At 45.8% G+C, this 19,630-nt stretch overlaps 1 protein-coding gene across 1 annotated transcript in view; it reads right to left on the bottom strand.

Moving 5' to 3' along the window:
* Positions 1–19,325, bottom strand: part of Cabp1 (Protein disulfide-isomerase A6 homolog CaBP1) — a 44,932-nt gene extending 25,607 nt beyond the window's left edge. Inside the window, exons 1-4 of the mRNA XM_077704999.1 lie at positions 19,161–19,325; positions 13,837–13,984; positions 10,329–10,386; positions 6,693–6,926 (exon numbers count right to left, since the gene is read on the bottom strand). Coding sequence (XP_077561125.1) covers positions 6,693–6,926; positions 10,329–10,386; positions 13,837–13,984; positions 19,161–19,170 — 450 coding nt within the window. The 5' untranslated portion in view covers positions 19,171–19,325. The remainder of the gene's footprint in view (positions 1–6,692; positions 6,927–10,328; positions 10,387–13,836; positions 13,985–19,160) is intronic.
* Positions 19,326–19,630: the final 305 nt, after the last annotated feature.

Below are 19,630 nucleotides of genomic sequence, written 5' to 3'. Positions count from 1 at the left end.
CAAGCACCTACTCTAAAAGTTTCACCACTGAATTTGATCGGGAATAATCTCAAAAACGACTTTGAAAACGCAGCGGGAGCCGCAAAACGCCGAAAAACAAGCTAAAAAAGCTTGAACTTCGCGCGCGCGCCACACTCGAAGCAGACTGCCGGCGGCGGCCATCTTGGGCTCGCTTTGTAGCTGATTTCTTTGTGCGTATTTTGCGCCAACTCAAAATGGCGTCGCATGAGGAGAACGAGCGGTACCGCCGATTTACCGAAGGTCGTTTCGGAGCCGCTGATTGGCAGGAGCAGGCGCGCTCGAGTCGAGCCCCCCGTTCCGCGTCTCTGATTGGCCGGCGCCGTTGAGCCGCCATTTTTTTTTTCGTTTTGTTTTTGCAGGCGCGCGTTCGGCGCCGCAGTATTTTCAATTCAGGTGCGTTTTTTTTGCCGTTAGTGACTGCAATTCTGTCACAACGTCTTTACGTCTCGTGCCGCAATGCCTGGAGACTTTTACCTCAAGGAACTACGCGCTGCAAGCGTACGAAAACACGATGGAAGACGCCGTAGACGGCGGTGCCGAGATCGCCTGTCACGTACGAATCTGGTCCGAGAAGCGCCGCGTGAAAACGTCCGGATTTAGTTAGCTGTTGTGCTTTGGTCTCATTTGTGAAAAACAAAGTTGGCAGCACAATATGTTTGTGCTTTTCTTTAGTTTGCATAGACATTGAAGGAAGTGCAAAGTAGGAACTACCGTACTTGAAGTTCAGCAAGAAGTGCAGTTTTCCAGCGCTGTTTACAAAAGTTTTTCATTACTTGCATAGAGCCTTCCTGATTATTTTTGTGGTACGGTCGCATATTTGTTTTTTGTTTTTCTTTAGGAACAGAGTGACACGGCGCTTTTTATATTGGGCCATGCTGTAGCAAGAGTTAGAAACTAAAGATGCATTTCTCTCTTATTTTGCGATGTCATGCTCTGCCTGAGTGTTTCACTATCAGGCTTTTGACCTAGGGTGATAAGACTGGTACCATTTAATTATTAGATCTAGCAGGTGATGCTGTTTTTATCACTCTGGTATCTATCGCCAAATTGTCTAGCAGGTGATGCTGTTTTTATCACTCTGGTATCCATCGCCAAATTGAAGTCCACTTGCAGCTCTAGTTTATTTTGTGAGGTCACGCTTTTCCTTGCGGGGTGTTTCCTTATCTTACTCTTGAGCCAGGATAACAAGACTGGTATAGTTTCATTTGTATTGAATTGGTCTAGCAGCTGATGCTATTTGCATCACTGAAGCATTGATGACCAAAGTGCATTTCACCTACAGCCTTGCTGTAGGTTTGAGATGCATTGCAGGACAATCTAGTTCTGGGTGGCTGCTGTGCTTCAGTCTCATTGGTACCGCAAAAATAACAACAGCACATGGTAATTGTGCCTTTCTGTATTCTGTAAAGACACAGATGAGGATATACAGTTTCTGAGGTGTAACAGTAGAAAATTTAATTTTCCTTTGCAATTTGTATGGTATTCGTGTGAATTTACGTCAATCTTATCAGAGTTATTTTTGTGTTACAGTCACATACTTGGTATGCTTTTCTTCGTGAAGAATAGAGCTACAAAATGATGCTATTTATATTGTTGTAGCTATGCTGTAGCAAAAGTTATCGTGATCTGAATCTTCAAATGCATTTTTCTTGGTTTCTTTTTTTGCAAGACCAAGCTCTGCCTTACGGGGTTTTTTGTAATGTTGCTCTTGGGCTAGGATGACAAGACTGGTACCATTGTATTCGTACTGAATTGATCTAGGGGGTGATGCTATTTTTATTGCTCTGTCATTGTTTACCTATTTGCAGAAATTAATAAAAATTAGGCAATTTTATACGAATTGCTGATATCAAATGTTCACCTCTTTCATGCTTTGCAAAAGTCTTCAAAATTAATAAAAATAGCATAGCCCCCCAGAGTAGACCTTTGGCATTATGTCCGTATAAATCATCATTGAGTTTGCTAAAGCGAAATTGCTCTAAACCCCCTTAAGAAATGCCTCAATAAATAACTTTCAAAGTGTTGCATTTCTTGAACAAATGAAGCTATGTCAAAACCAATTGCATATTTGAAATCAGTGTAAAAAAAACTGCTTAAGACTGCCAATTTTCATCTAGCTGGCACTAATAATAAAAAAAAATTGTCTAAAGACCCACCTCCCCCCTTAAAGAGCGGCAAAAGGGGCCGTTGGAGTTACCTAGCGTCACTAAATTAGCTACCGCACTATTCCGCGGCCGGTGCTGCCGCCACGTCCCGTCGCCTGCCGCTCGGCACGCACCGTGCGGGTGGTTTCTGTGGCACCGTCAGCGTGCCTCAGGCGTGCGCGTTTTCGCTTGCAGAAGAACCAGAAAACGTTTCTTGCGGTTCACGCTTTCGTCGCGCGCGAACGTGTTGCGTTCGGTAACTTCTTGGGGGCCTCGAACACCGGTTTCCCCTATTATAAAACAGTGTGGGCCGGCCCCGAAGTGGTTTTCCCCGACTGGTAGTGCATGATTGAAAAATTCCCTGACAATTTCCTGACTTTTCCCGGTGGCTCAAAATTCCCTGAATTTTCCCTGTTTTCCCGGTTTTCCCAGGCGCTAGACACCCTGCGTACATCATTCCACCCACTCCTGAAGCAATACTAGGCAGGCCTCGATTATGTTGACGTCTTCAGAAAGCCCAGGTTGTCACAAAAGGTGCAATTAAAACTGGAATGTACCCCACCAAAAGATAACAGCTCTTTCCTGAACTACCACAAGCAAACAACCAACTACTGCTTTGTACGCCAAAGAGGAACTGGATAAATAGCACCGACAATGAACGCAACACCCTGTGCAAGTGTGGTAGACAGCACACAGTAAAAATTGTCTATTTTATCTTGAGACATTAACCAGCCAGAACAAAACAGAAAAAAAAGAGCGCAGTGAGCGCTGTGGTGGCGCATGCATTCCGATGCTGCTGCAGTTTTAAACATTGAACATTATTCTCATAAATGTAGCAATGCTGTCCAAGCAGGCCACCTTCAAAAATGCAGGTGCTTGCAAATCCTGAACGTGATGGTGTGGCTTAGAAACAGAAAACACGCAGACTTTGGTCTATCAATACGCATTCGCACCGTTTCGAAAACAAATAGTCTTCTTTTGAACGAATCCTCCAAGAATGTGAATACAGTTAAACCTCGATATAACGAAGTCGTACTTGGGGCCGCAAATTTCGTTAAATCGAGAATTTCGTAAAATCGAGGTTTCGATTTTACAGTTCATTTAACCAGTTATTGGGGTTTTAACACTTTGGCCCTCGCCAGGCAACAACTGCTATGTAGTTACCTCTCCAATTAAAGCGAAATTTGTACTAAAACTGGCCGCGAAAATTGTGTGAATTAAGAGTTTTAACACTTGGGCAATGGAATTCGGATAGCCGACGGTAGTTCATGTGTCATCGTAAAACCGGTGCTTTTTCCGCAACGCCTCATTAAATATGATAGCACACTAGGTTTCCACTTTTTCTTTTTTCATTTCGGTCACTACTAAATGCCGCTGTTAGTCAATTGAACCCGCGTCCATGTCCCGTGAACTTCACCCCGCCGAGGTGCTCGTTCGAAGTTACGCCTCTTTTCGTCCATTCAGTGGTAGGCTTAGGCGCGGCGGGCCAATAGCGAAAGGCTGCTATGAAACTTTCGAAAGACTTTTTTCATGTGCAAGGGCTCCGCAGTATGGGCGCGCGATTCAACCACAACACTCGAGATAAAACCATGATTGCGAGTTGAGCGGAGTACACGCGGACCGCTTCACTGTGTGGAGCAGCGCTTACGTGATCCGAAAAGCGGAAAGCTTACATTAAAAATCTTCCGGCCAAATTCGATTAAGCAATTACTTTTATGCCCACTGAGCCCTTACGAAACTGATTTCTCCGCACCGCAGCTGTCTAATGAACGCTGGTGAAACGAAGATGACCACGTTCAAAAAGAGCAATTTATTGCCACCAGCACTCGATGTTCAAGCCGTAGTGAAGAAGTCCGTAAGCAGTGCTTGGCGTTTCTTGACCAGGGCGGGCTTTACGTGACGCTCGTATGCTGACAGCGCTAACAAGGTCTTAAACATTCGTGTGCACCTGCGTGCCTCCGCAGAACATCGATGGCATCCATCACACTTCGGTGGCTGTCAGTTTCACCGAGCTTCCTCAGGCTCTTGTTCGGAACACTTTTCTTTCTCTTGGAGTGCTCATGCTGCTTACAAGACTCACCTAACGATGCACGAACAAAATATTAATTTGGTTATCAGCGAGCCCAACCTAGCGCAGCAGCACCGTGAGCAATGACGCATAGAAAAAAAAAAGCTTGAAGTAGGCTTCGGTAGCCTAAGCATAGAGGGCGCTGGCGTAGGCAACGATGGAGACGTCAAAATAGTGGGTGCACTATTAAACCGTCTATGACCGCTAGCGGTTTGTGCAGCTTCGTTCTTCGCTTTTAATTGTTGTTAACCGTAGATTTCACCGCTTTTCTTTCATTTTAGCCTTCAAGAGTCAATTTGAGTACTGAATTTTTTCAATGTAGGGCCTGAGAGGCAAAATAAAACGTGCCTCGACCGGAATTTCGTTCTTCCTTTCTTGCCGTGACTTCGTTAAATCGAAAGCGCCGCACAAAATTACTTCGTAAAATCGAGACAAAAATACATGCATTTAGCAAAATTTTGTTAGAAAACTTGAAAAAATTCGTTATATGGCGAATTTCGTTAAATCGAGGTTCGTTATATCGAGGTTCAACTGTACTGCCACAGTAAAAAGTCATTTCTGAAGTGCTTTATTGCTTGTTTTACCACTTAAGTTTAAGCCAGACTGGTGACATGTTTTTACCAAATAAGAACAAAGGCTTCACTATCTCTTCTCTGTGACTACCTACCCGATGTGCGAGTTTGTTGGTGTTTCAGTCCTTGTAGTATCTCCTCTTTGTGACAACAGTATCTATCCAGTGCGCGAGTTTCTTGGTGTTTCAGGTCTAACACTTTCGGTGCATAAAGATTGGGCAGATGCTGTCAGAGCCAGAGGTCATTCACAGGTGCTGATAGGGGTGCCAGCCATACTGGAGAACCCAGTAAAAGCGTGCCTCCCTAAGGTACAGACACCGTCCGAGAATGGATCAAGGCCTCATCACCCAGCACTTTTCAATACCTTACCGTTACAGGTGAATTCCACCAGCTAAATTGTCATCATCATCATCATCACCACCACCACCACCAGCCTTATCTACGCCCACTGCAGGGCAAAGGCCTCTCCCATTAATCTCAAATTACCCCGGTCCTGTGCTAACTGCGGCCAATTTATCCCCGCAAACTTCCTGATCTCATCTGCTCATCTAACTTTCTGCCGCCCCCTGCCACGCTTGCTAAATTTAAATTGTATTGAGAGTTAAATCATGAAAGATTTCTACATAGTCCCGCACATTCGTTTTTCACGGTAGATCCTTCTTGTGAGCAATGTGTCATGCACGATTTATTGGCTGCGTCAGGTAAGCTGAATTTACTGCGGAATGCTAATGCATTGCTTAGGGGAAAAGCCTCAAAATTAGCCTAAAGCGACTGCAGAACATTGCTACCCAGATTTAGTTGACAATTGACAGATTCGGTTACACTCCAGAGTATGGAAAAAGAACTGACCACGAGACTTTTGCGCTCATGCGAGGACACCAAACCACCTTCTGAGAACTTCCAAAGTGGAAAACCACTTCAGACTTTGGGCGTTTTGCAAATTACAGTGGGGAGAGTGTTTCTGCATTTGCGCCCATTCTTAGTGCAGTCAGGACTGAAGAAATTTAGCTCTAAAAGGAGCTGTGAAGACAGAACACAAGTTCAGTTCATTAGAAAGATTGCCTCGCTGGGATAAGACCCGCAAACGGAACTGGCATGCAGCTCACCAGCTACTTTTCCACATTAGATTTACAACAAATTACGGCCCTCTGGTAAAATTGACCGAGGCCGACGAAATCAGCCAAATTAAACCGGGATTTATAAGCTTGTAAAAAGAGCTACATTTGCTTTAAATTTAGTGCGTATTATTTTTGTAGTAGTAAGAATGGAGGGCTAGACAAAATAATTTGTGAACGGATGCGCAAACAACACGGAGCCGTGCTGCGTATAAAACGAACTCCTACAGACACTAAAACCCCGTCGTTGTGCAGACTATTTTTGGGAACGCGGGCACTTGGTACTAACGAGCCATGTCTTACGGTTCTAGCTCGCCTCAGACCCTGCTAGGTATGCTCGCACATCAATAACAGCCCACTATGCTCAGCAGCAACTAGTTTGGCACTGAGAAATTTTAAAAATATTTTGTTAATGAACACTCGTGTTTGTGCAGCACGCCTGACATGACACCAGCCAACTGGCAGAAGAAACACTGCCACGTACGTGACCCTGTCTATGGTACAACCGATACGACCGAATTGAAATTGCGGACTAAATTGTTACCTTTATCGATGCATAAAGCATCGCTTGCTGCCAGACAAGTGATGAGGGTACTACAACACCCTAAATATCTTTCATAAAATAAAGCTGCATGTTGTTTTCACAACCCGTTTAGAGGCCTGTTCACTTTGGTCAAGTGTAAATGGGAAACTATGGCAACTGGACAATGTTCACGGTTCCCATCCCCAAGTACACCTTCAAAAACCCCTTCTGGACTTCACATGCGCCCACCTTTCCACTGCTGGATCCGCCGGAAGTCTTCCTGCCCAGCCGCTGGTCGACCACCTTGCGCGCTTCCTGGAGGGCGGCCGAGGCCACGCCGTCGGCCGTGCGGGGGCCGCTGTAGTCCGTCGGATTGTGCTTGTTGGCGCCAAAGATCTTGACCGTGGGGAAGCCACGCACGCCGTACTGGCCGCCCAAAGACTTGTCCTTGTCTGCGTCCACTGCACCCACCTTCACTATGCCCTGAAGGTTTGTCGTCAAGAGGGGGAGGAGTAGTGGGAAAGGAGTTGCAGTGCAGATTCAATGCAACAACATATCAAAAGAGTGCAAGCAACGGTATAAAAGCGAGGGATTCCCATAGCATGGCCACTGCTCTTTTTTTTTTCTTTAAAGTACGATGGTGTACCAACCAGATTACCAACAAACCCCCCTTCGAGACAAGCACACACGAAGAAAGGGAAACAACCCAATGTTTGCAGCACCGTCAGGGGACTACAAAGCAGTCTGCAAACCAGACTTACTACTGGGCTAGTTATCAAAGTCAATAGTCCACAACAATGTCTGCACCTCTGTATGATGGTGGATTTGATGCGGCCATTCTGCTAGTTAACGAATCGCTTCCAGACAGCAAAATTAAACCTTTATATTTCTCACCGAACACGTGTTTAATCCGGTACCCCTCAGGAGTCAGTGTTAGGTGCTCTTCTATTCTTAACATACATCAACGACATAGCACGCAAGCTAAAATGACCAATCGCCTGTTTGCGGACAGTGTAGTATATATAGAAAAGTAACTAAACCCTGCCAACACAACTGTCTTGCAATCCGACCTCGTTATGGTAGCGGAACGGTGCAGTCGCTCGCAAATTAAAATTAATGTAGAAAAACTAACTACTGAAGATTTACTTCTGTTACCACGACCCTACCTGTCAACTACAAAATAAATGGCACCCCAATAGATTCTGTTCAATTGTTTAGATATCTAGGCATCTTCTTTATGGTGAATTTAAGCTGGACGTATCACATGGGCTATGTAACTACTAAAGCCCTTAAAAACAGCCTCCTGAAAAGAAGTCTACATTTAGCTGTCAAGAAAACCAGATTACACGCAGATAATGGTCTTATCCGGCCTTCCCTAGAATACAGTTCTACCGTACGGCATCCTCTTAGTGCAAATCTGTCTAACCTCTTGGTATCCACCCAGAGCAAGTAAACCCGGTTCATCACATCTTTGTACTCAGGGTACCAGAGCATATCTTCTCCAAAAGATTCACTTAATCTGCACATGCTTGCCACTCGCCACAAACTGGCTCGACCATTTTTCTTACATTCGTTGCACCACAGTAACAAGCCGTTTTCCCAGGTTTCTACCTTTCCACAGCCTCAAGTCTCAGCCCGAGTAGACCATATCCTCAGGGTTACAGCAATTTTTGCTAAAACAGAAAGATATAAAATCCCCCCTTTAGTTCCACTAATCACAGGATGGTTTGTTGCCTTCTCATATCGCAATACTGTCCGACTTATAATCCTTCCTAGACGCACTCATAACCTTTCTCGAGTATGTTATGACATGGATGTTATTTTTTTTATTTTGCTTGCTGCAGTGGAGTGTACTGGTGGCACTTATTTTGTTTTTAAGCCTCTTTTGCAAGTACCATTTTTTGCTTCAGTATTAATGTATTGTTTGGTGTTGTTTTTATCACATACTTTTGGTTTCTCGATGTTGCTCATGTACAACATTACTGGCTTTATTGTTGTTTTCTGACGCAAAAATGTTCTGTGCTGCTGATCTAATACCCCACACAGGCCTTTAGGGTACTCAAATAAATAGAATGATTAGGAGTGATATATATGATCACCATCCGCAGCCCGTTCATATCCACTGCAGACTGAAGGCCTTTCCAAGATATATCCAACTAGTACTGCTGTCGCGGACTTTCTGAAACTATTCCGTGCTCACAAATTTTTGCATTACAACCCTCCACCGGGTCCTTGGCTTTCCCCTAATGCATTTGCCATCATCCCTCGGGGTCTATTCTGTCAAAGGGATGGAACACCGATTTTCCTTCATTCGCATCAGATGGCCCACACAATCCCACTTCTAATGCTTCATTTGAGCTCAAGTGCCTCCACCAAAGTTTGCTGCCTAACAAACACAAGCTTCCAAGTCTGGGAGGAATGAATGAATGAACAAATGAATGCGTGCCCCCCCCCTACACCTAGAACTTCATAATCGAAAGAGAAAACAAATTTTCCAGCACCAAAAAAAGAAGCTAATTGTCACTTAAAACTACGGATATTTTTCGTCATCTTCCAGTCGGCCATTATACACAAAATATGACAAACAATTTGCAAAGAAACATACAAAATGTCAAAGAGCATTTGTGAATCAATCTTGTCAAGAGAGGAACATACTGCAGAAGTAAGAGGTCCTGCTAAGCCCATTTTTTCCCTTCCTGTGCACATTAGGCTTAGCGACACAATAAGCACTCATGCCTGCCTTGTACTAGCTTGCCAGGGTAAACCATGTGCAGGAACGGCCACCACAGGGGCGGTGCTGTCAGAGCCAGAGTTCATTCCCGAGGGCTGAAGAGGCAGACGGCCGCCCCGGAGAACCCGGAGGCGACACGACGTGCCTGTAGCACAGCCCTTCCTCGAATGGATTACGGTCTCATCACACAGCTTCCTCCCCCACAAACCACTGACAAGACAGCCTGGTATTCCCAGTCCTTCCTCCCCTTGAGCCCCCGGTGGAGGACGTCCTTGAAATCGATTTCCCCATGCACAAGAATTGCAGAACCCTCCCCTCAACTGAGTGGAAGGAGCAAATGGAGTGGAGGAGGGTATCCGATTACAACCCAGTGTCCAACTCTAGCACTCAGAACAGTCAAGTGTTTTGCAATGAAGGAGCAAAAAGGGCAAGCGGGCAGGCATTGGGCAACAAAGTCAAATGCTGGCTGGCAGACACGGATGGAGCAGCCCTGAGCAGCCCAACACACTGACAAAGCAGGCCAAGGGGAAGCCTTAATTCGGGATCTGAGGGGAGAGCACTACAGAGGTATGCAACAATGTGCTCTCCTCTTACCAGGACTCTTTTCTACGTTTTCCACCATGATAAAAGAAGAATTATGACCTAGAGTAAAGGAAATTTGTAGAAGCAGACTCCCCCCCTCCCCCCAAAACTTCAATGGATTGGAGGCAAAGGGTTGAGCTGGCAATAAGCTAGCTACTTTTCCGAATGCAAAGCATGTGAAAGTAGACGCTGGTTTTAGACACACAAAAGCTCAACTTCCCCTCCCCTCACCACAACACTTTGGACTAAGTTCCAAAATCGTTTCGCCAGCTGAAACGGGATGACGTACATATAGCCTTTTGCATGCGTTTGAAATATACGGAAGGTTCTGCATGCAGCTATCTGCTGTTTGCTGCAGACATTCAGGCCCTCCTCTTTCCTTTTTGGCAGCCGAGCTCCCGGTACGCGTTTTTACAGGCCATGTCAGACATTTCACCCGATTAAGACACGAGAATGGCGGCAGCTGATACTGACATTTTGAAGACTACCTACAATACCCAAAACAGGCATAGCACAGTTCATGTTTGCTACTCCCCTAAGCACAGGACCAACGGTGAGACAGAGTTCCGTACCTTAAGTGCAGCGGCCGCCTTGGTGTACTCTGGAGCAAAGGACTGGCAGTGCCCACACCTGCAATGCAGCAGAGAGAGACGTGAAGTTAAGCCATTTGGCCAGATATGTCTGCCTTGTTCAAACCAATGCTTCTGCACACAGACAAGCACAAACAAAATAAATGCAGGACTTTTATAATTACGCCGGACATGCAGGTTGCTATTCGCTACCGACAACTAGTACATTGAGCACAGTGGGTCTGCATCAGTTCGGCTTGCAACCAGAGGCGATGCGAAGAGTCTGGTTCACCTGACACTATAACCTACCCTAGAAGAGATACTCACGTTAACACTTCACCAATCAAAAGCCACGCACACACTTCCTCCTGAATTACAACTAGCCACGAACTGGAGTACTGCTACTACAACTCAGAAAACGGGTGCCCTCACATTGAAACATAGATGAGGGCATAGCACAACCACAAAGGCACTGAACAGATGGGATGGGCAGGTGGAAGGCAAATGCATGCCAGGCCGTATGGGCAAGAGATCCACAGACATCCGGTGAGGGCAGACACGCGGCGCGGGGCAGCATTATGCCCCTCCCTCTGCCACTTCCTATCTGAAAGCCAACATGGCAGTTTTGATCCCAAATTGGGTTAGACAGCAACAAAGAAACATCACTTCCACTTCTTCCCAGTCAGCCAGATTATTGTCAGTTCTTATCACCCTCTTCACTGCGCAAGAACAGCTGGCTGCGATGATGAGGCGCAGAGGTAGTTTCCGCTGTCGTTCTTAAAGGAGCCATGAAGACAAAATACCAGTTTGCTTCATTAGAAACGCTGCTTTGTCATGATTAAAATGATACCGATTTCATCGCAAACTTTCCAAAAAATAGCGGAGATATTAAAGAAAACGCGTGGAGCTGTGGCGACTCGCTAGCCAGTTTCCGGCAACTTTTCTACGACGTCACAGAATCTTGTTTGGGCGATTGACGGCGGTCGAACTAATCAATCGCCAGGACAGATGACTGGACTATTATAGTGGGGCCGCTAGTTCCGTTTGATCGAATCACTCAACTGCTAACGTGCGCCTAACCCACTCAAAATTATTCTTTTAGTGCTCGCCCAAATGACGTCACGGAGGCGCGAAATTTGAAAGTCCTTAAGTATTTCTTGCGTTTTCATCGGTTAAAAAACGTCTTTTGTGGCCGAAATGGAGCTGGGTGAGGTACTAAAGTCTAACTCTTTAAAATTAAACAAAGTTGTATTTTCTCTTCATGGACCCTTTCTCTTCATGTACCCAAGTATACACAACACCCATCATACACCCAGAACAAGGGGCTTGGCATGCTTCTGGTCACATTTCTTGTTCGACTTTTCTGGAGCTATTTGCATGCTTCTGGCATCGCACTGGCCTTATTACTTAAAGACTAATTGTGCACTGGAGGTGGACAGAGCAAAAACGGGCGTAAAAAAGCAGAGATGACAGTACCGGCACATAAGGTTGCAGATGCTCTACTGTATGAAACCAAAGGAAACAATTCATGCAAATGAACCCTCTTTTACCCTGCACACCAAGGAATGCACTTTCTTTGGTAAGCTTGATGCGTGCCCTTGCCAGGTGCCTGAAATCTCTTTCCTGTATGTCTGGCACACATTGACGTGCCATTCACGAAATAAATCCTTTACAAGTAACAACGCTTGATTCACTGCGAAATTAATCAATTTAAGCTCAAATTTTGATTCTCACTCCAAAACGCGTGTTCGAACGAAGTTTGCAACGACATCATTAGAAGAACAGGTCTTTCAGCTAAGCTTGGTGAGGAGCGGAGACTTGTTTACTGCTAGTCAACCTAGATGCGCCACCACGCCGCGGCAAGCCGTTTTCTGCCTTTGGTTTGCTTGTGACCGCATTTAAACCTGGCTTGTTTTGTTCATGGAGAAAATAATCGTTTTACAAAACATAGTGCTTGCTAGACAAATATGGTAACGCAAGACAACCGTCACTTGTGTCAATCGGCCAGTGTCATCCGAGACAACCCCTGCCCCGTATGCTGTGCATCTAAACCAAGTATAGTGGGCACAGTACCAACAGCAGCATGGACCGGTACTTCTATCTTTACATCTGCTTTCGTTACTTCCACCATTTGTCCCAACATTCTTAGGGCTCTAAAAAGAATGTGCCCTAAATTTAAACGCAAATAGCTCGTTCGGCAAGCTTATAAGCCCTGCCTAATTTGTGTTTGCTTTTGCCGGCCTCCGCCAAACGCAGAGCTGTTTGGTATGACATCATGGGTTCTGTTGTGGGAAATGAACTGGTGGGTTGCACGGCCGTTCCCTTTTCTCCTAATTATGCGGCTCATTCGAGCGAAGTTTACGTTAAAAGTGGTGTCAGCGTGATTCTAACGAGGAAATCTTTTGAACGAACCAAACTTGCATTTTGTCATCATGGCCTTTTTAAGTATTTGGAATTTTCCTCTCCTTGCGTAATACTGCAGCAGCGCCTTTCACCATTTCTGAACAGCTAGAATAAACAACTACGTGTACAAAACTCCCGTCCAACAGCATCGTGCGCGCGCACCTGCTAGGTCATAAATATGCACCCTCCCAGCAGAGACGACTTTTACGACCAAGCAGCTGTGATATCGATCATCGACGCGAGTGTGTTTTTTTTTTTTTTAAGGTTGGCAGTTCGAGTTGTTGCGCTGTGCAACATTTCCATACAATGAATGTGGCAAACAGATAAACTGCTATGAATCCCTCGGCAAAGCGAAATGCGTTTCTTGAAACACAACCGTTCATTGTTCGCACACGCTCTGCGGCTACATCAAATACCGAGGTAGTGATTTGTGTTCCACAATGCAGAGAATAATTTTTTGTTTCTGAAGGTTGCCTGTCAACATCGTTCCCCCCCCCCCCCCCCCCTTACTCCTGACCATACAACTCCAGCTACTGTGAAAATTACCGAGGCAACACCAAGGCCAAAATATGGCATACTGGTTAAAAATGTCCAAAGGTCCCGTTTCTTAGTTTCAATTTTTTTTTCCCACGACACATTCATTCCTAACTCTGTGAAAAATCCAAAAATGCACAAGCACTTTCCCATGCCCTTGGGCAGTAAAGGCACACTTCAGGGGTCAGTCATTTCCCCTTTTCTGTTCAATGTGGCTATGCTCCAGCCCCCTCCCCTCTAAATGCGCATAGGCAAAAGAATCCCCCTTTCTCGTTTAGGCAATTGGCAAATCAATTTGCTGCCGAGCGCAAGGATGCGGGTTCAATCCAGGTTGCGGCCGCTGCTTTGGAGATGGAGGCTAAACGCGAAAACATCCGCATGTCCACATTTTGGCTCACGTTAAAGATCCCCAGGCGGTGGGAAATAATCCGGAGCCCTCCACTACGGCACGCCTCATAGCTCATGCATAGCTTCGGCCCGTTGAACCCCACAATTTGAGCTTGGGAAATTAATTTAGAGATGTACTGGTTGGAGCCATAGCAAAGGCGGCGTGGCAGCCAAACCGACGCCTTACCAGGGAGCGTAGAACTCGACGATCCAAACCTCGTCGCTGTCGACGACCCTGTTCTTGAAGTTGGCGGGGGAGAGGTCGACGACTTCGGTGTGGGGGCCGTACATGGCGAGGGCCATCGGCGACAGGGCTGCCAGGACGGCAAGGAGTGCTGCGGGGAAAAAGACGGAAACTGTAGAGGCGACACTGTTGCTGCACAACAAAGCACAGACTGGGGGGCTGAGCACTAACAATTGTTGCGTCACAACTTGAGGATTCACAGAAGCAAGTGCCATCAACCCGGTAAGGGGTGGAGGGAATAAGAAATTTAGGATGCTTAATTAAGGGGCACACAGGCTTTATAAACTTGTTTTTGCTTTCCAACGAATCTTAATGAAACTTGATGGGCTTGTTCAGTTTTCTTAGCTGATTTCAAATATCCAATTAGTTTTGGTGTGAAGTAATTAGTTTTCAAGTTAAGAACCTTCCTTGATTGCTCTCGAGAATAGCAGGGAAAATACTAGCAAACAAATGATTACTTGCAAGGCATGAATAGACACCAGAAGTTGTGGCGAATGAAATGTGGGAAGCAGATTTTTTGTTTTGCAATCCCAAAGAAGTTTACATCAATTCCAACTTAAAGGTTGGAAGTACTCCAGCTAACCAGTTAAAAATGATGCTACTTAATTGTTCTGATGGTTGCGGCATAGAGTCACCCATGATACAGCAAAACAGAGCCAAAGCTCCCCACAATAACTTAACCGCTGGCATCGCACGGTGCTCTCAAACTGCTACTCTCACTGCCTAAAGGGGAAGCCTGCTGTAGGCACGAAGCAGGTACACTAATCCCTCGTTAGCTCGATGTCGTAAAATGTGCTGAAAATTTCGAGACAAGCGGAGTTCCGAGTTAAGCGAAACACCGAAAGTTGGTGGCCAGGTCACTGAAATAACTAACCGCTAACAGTGTTAACCTAAGCTCCACTGCACAGGGGAGCTTTCGCACTAAATGCAAAAAAGTTTGCAGGAAAAACGAATTGTTATTATGGCAGAAGAAAGCCCTGCGTGACGCTCCCGTTTTACGTTTGCAACTGGTACCAGAAATACTTTAACGGGGTTCTCAATGCACGACAAATTGTTGGTCGCCACCAATACATTATACCTTGTTGTGAAGCATCTTTGTTGTTTCTGTAATTGCAGGCGCTTCTCGAGCCTCCTTTCAGTCCTCATGATCCATGATCAGCTGCATCTTCCACAGCTCACTTGAAAGATGTAGGCAAGCTAACAAGACAATCGGCCTTGTACAGCGTAAATTTGCTGTTTATTACTGTGTTTGGTGCGTAGTGGGAGCTAAACGTTCGAACAAAGACCTTATCAGCTGTCTATAGTAGACTTTGCTTCGTGTCCTCTCTGTCAATATTTCAAGATATCCATGGTCCCCCCAAAAACGTTTTGAAATATACATAGCGTCTACAGGAGGTAAATGCATGGCAAAAAAGAGCTGTGGCTTAACCGATACTTCGAGATATCCGAGTTGGAGTTAACGAGGGATTACTGTTTGTGCATCGCTGACAGGAACTGGTGAAAAGCTCACTACCAGTTCACGAACTTCTGAAAAACGACCAACTGCTTTCCCTGTGGTGCTGCAAATGTATTTTGTCGGTAAGAAACCGCTGAAGTCCATTTCTTAAGGAACCTTTACCCCAAGCTTTCACGTCAGCTACACATTAAAAGGAGCTTGCCTCTGCTCGAGACCTTTCCCCCTCTAGCAGTTCTAGACAATGGCCATTATCTCTCACTCAACTGCAGAAACATGACACGCTTCAGCTATCTTCCTGTAAAAGTTGCAATGCCATTTGAAGTCTTCAACACAATGCTCCAGCCAAGAAAGAAACAATGCGCAGACTTTGGCCAAATAACAAGTCACCTAATGTGCCCACAGTCATCCCTTTTTACAATTTACAAGACCAGAGATTTTTTTGTTCTGTTTCCTTTTATAAAAATTGCACGTGCGAGATATACTCGAGCTGTGCGTTCAGATGCCAGAAATTGTGCGGTACATGGCCGCAGTACAAAGCAAATCTGAAGTGTTTTTGTTGTTCGAACTAGCCACGTGCATTTCCTTAGATAAGAATGAAGCTACACTTCCAATATTTAAGAGCACCCACCCACAACATCAGAACATGAAGATGATAGGTGTAACATTAAGGGACAAGAAGAAAGTGGAGTTGGTCAGGGAACAAATGCGTGTTAAGGACATACTATTAGTCAAAATTAAGAAGAAGAAATGGACGTGGGCAGTGCCTGCAATGCGAAGGCAAGATAACCGTTGGTCATTAAGGGTAACAGAGTGGATCCCAAGAGAAGGCAAGCGTTGCACGGGCCGGCAGAAAGTTAGATGGGAAGACGAGATCAGGAAGTTTGCGGGGATATACTGGTCGCAGTTAGCCCAGGACTGGGATAAATGGAGATCTATGGGAGAAGCTTCTGCACTGCAGTGGGCGTAGACAGGCTGACAATGATGATGATGATGACCCACAACATGGCATGTCTGTTGCTGTTCCAAGATACCAGAATTGAATGAAGATGCTGTCAAAGCCAGAGGTCATTCACGGGTGCTGATAGGGGGGCCAGCCATACTGGAGAACCCCGTGAAGGCGTGCCTCCCCGAGGTACAGACACCGTCCGAGAATGGATCAAGGCCTCATCACCCAGCATTACTCAATTCTCTCCCTCCCCACTGGGGAATTCCACGAGTTGATCTTCTCGCTTCGCAGTGTGCCACGAGTTTCATTGGTCATGCCAGATCAGCTCAATTTGCTGTGAAGCGCTACTGTGGATGAATTGCATACTCAACCGAAACCTAGTGACTCTTTTACCAATTCCGATTTAAACTCAGCTACTCTGATTTTGTAGACCTGTGACGGATACACTGTTAATCACATAAGAAGGAGGAGCCCAGATATCCCACAACTGGGAGAACAGGCCGATTTCAGGAAAGGTCACTCGACAAGTGATCACTCATGTCATCAACAAATACAATAAACCCTTTTGGGGGAATTTATGGAATACAAAAAATCATTTGGTTCTGCAGACACTGCCGCACTACCAGGAAATCGAGAACACTTGCCCAAGACTCTTCAAAGACATATACACGGGATGCACAGGAAGGACAACCTTTCACAAGAGCAAAAAGTTCCCAATCAAGAAAGGCACGTTACAAAGAGACGCATCTCTTTACGAAACTGTTGCTTTTCATCAAGCAGGGTATTCCCATCAGGGGTACACATAGAATATCAATAGGGTACAATACGAATATTAATGATTAGAGTATGGGTACAAGCAGAGTAGGGATACGAAGTGGAGAATATCTGAGCCACTTGATGCTTATGGACGACAGTCCTGGGCAGTGTGTGTAAAGAACAGCTGCGAAAATTCCTTCAGGCCACCCACTCTTGGTTGCACGGTTAAAAATAAATATAAATAAATCGGAAGAAATTTCTAAGAGACAGGAAACAGTGTTCCTAGCCAAACCGGGCAAATGCTTCAACGAGCAGATCAGCGCAACTACTTTGGCAAGCGGTGGGTGCTGATTCCAGCCGCAAGAAACAAATTCCAGAAAGAATCACAACGGTACGGGGTGTATTCAGCAGGCAAGCACTCTGAAGTGTAAGCTACCTGTATCACTAAAAAATATATAACCTATGCACCTTCCAATGATGACTTGAGGGCAGAACCCTGGCACCTATCTAAGCATTTGGAAAGAGAACTCAGGTGAGCGCAACCAGCCATGGGATGAGGGATGATGGGAGTCAAACTCAGGGCCAGGAAACAAGCATTGCCGGTCAGAGAACCAACTCAGGTGAACGACATCAAGGCTCAAATTAGGAGGAAGAAGTCAACCTAAGATGGTCGTGCAATGCTCAGAACTGACAGCTGCGGCACCACCAGGGTAAGATAGCAGCTACTGAGAGACGAGACCAGAAGTAGGGAAAGAGCACTGCATCGATGAAAGAGTGAAACAAAGCTCGGGCGAAGATAACGAACGCAGGCATTGCAGTACAGGAGTGGCTGGAAGTCGATGGGTGAAATCTTCATCCTGCAGTGGAAGCAGATAGGCTGGGGAAGGCGATTAGGACTGATTCCTTTGCCACTCAATAGCACTCAGTGAAAGGTGGATGACTGGCGAGAATCTTTCTGTCGGCTACCACGCCCGAAGGAGGACCACTCAGACCTTGGGCGTCACAAGAATTAGCCCAAGAACATTTCTGAACCTCGGTCAAAATTGGAAATGCAGCCACAATATTTATAAACAGCCTAGTTTAAATGCCACGACGTGAAGACGACTGTGAGAAATGTGGGTAACGATGATTGCAACAGAACCTACACAACATTACTGCTTGTCCTAGAGCAAAGGTTATGGGAAAAAGAAAACACGTGACCATTGTTTGTTCATTCGGCTGTAGTATATCACCGAAGTTTTCAGTTGTGCACGCAGCAGAAGGCCAATACTCGGGCCACGTGGGTGCGGGGCCAGCGAGCCGGATCTCAAACGAGATTCCTCCGAGTAGCGGTCATTATCTGCCAACCAACGTTTCTGCCAATCCACCCGCACTCAAACGTTATCGGAGCGAAGGCTACCGCCCTTCGAACGCTCGTGAAACGCAGACGGATGAATATCAGCCCTGAAACATTTCTAGCCATGTCCAAATCCACCGATGTTACTTTTCAACGTCACGAAGCCACGACGGCCACACGTAGCGCTAGAAGCGAGATAAAGCGACGCCGCAACCGGATTCGAAGGTCAGCGATCTGCCTCGTGGTCGCTTTGCGTGTACTTTTGTGATTACCACCAAAAATATAAGCGGTGGATCAACGAATTCCGCTGCTTTGTTCAGCGTTCGCTGCTTACCATAAATGGCAACTCCCACAGGCACGAACACCACCTGTTCAAACACGTTGCCTGAAACGCTCAGACCGGGTTTCTTAGCGCAACATCACATTTATTCGCATCAGCTTTGAAACAAGCGGGTGTAGTGGTACATTTTTTTTTGCATTTTAGTTGCCATTTTGCACGACGCTCACCTCATGATCTTCGAGAATTTACGGCAAACATATTATATTCTCCCGCCCGCCGGTCTGCGTTGCTCGTTCAAGCGGATTACAAAACGTTAGGAAACAATCAGCAACATTGCTTGCAGGGCGAAGAGATCCGGAAGGATTCGAAAGTCAAAAGTGCGATGACGGGGACAAAGCCACATCACAGCACAACGATGGCATCCCACCGCCTCGAAGAGGACCCCCTCCCGATGAACGATGCGGTCTTCAAAAATTATGCTATTTCGACTTACCGGTTGCCATGATGGCGTCGGAGAATAAAAGTTGCTCTTTGGCGAAGTTTTTCACGATGTGTATGACTTATACTTGACGGACGAACGAGTATGATGACGAGCCACGCATTTAAGGCGGTGATGTTTAAAACCAGACAGAATCTCGTGGCTGATGGTGATTGGCTAGCTGCCCTCCTACGGGCCCACAAAGCCGCAGAGAACAGCGATAAGTTAAAAAAAGCACAAAAGTTGAGCAAAACAATTGCAAAAGAGTAGAAAATAAAAATAAACTTCCTCGATTGGAGCGACATGATTTTAGAAACTCCTACTGTCACACAAGCATGACAAACTTGAATAACTGATTTATTGGTACACTTATGCGTTAACAGATGGCAGGACAAGAAAAAGCGGGAAAAGTGAGGTTGTTTAAAATGTGTATCGGGTTCTTTCGAGTCTTACAATAAAAGTAGGCACCTGATGACGCGCAAAAA

This window comes from Haemaphysalis longicornis, unplaced genomic scaffold (genome assembly GCF_048455015.1).
Source record: "Haemaphysalis longicornis isolate Haplotype H1 unplaced genomic scaffold, Haemaphysalis longicornis Haplotype H1 scaffold_3, whole genome shotgun sequence".
Classification (NCBI taxonomy): domain Eukaryota; kingdom Metazoa; phylum Arthropoda; class Arachnida; order Ixodida; family Ixodidae; genus Haemaphysalis; species Haemaphysalis longicornis.
This window is presented reverse-complemented; position numbering and strand designations above follow the sequence as displayed.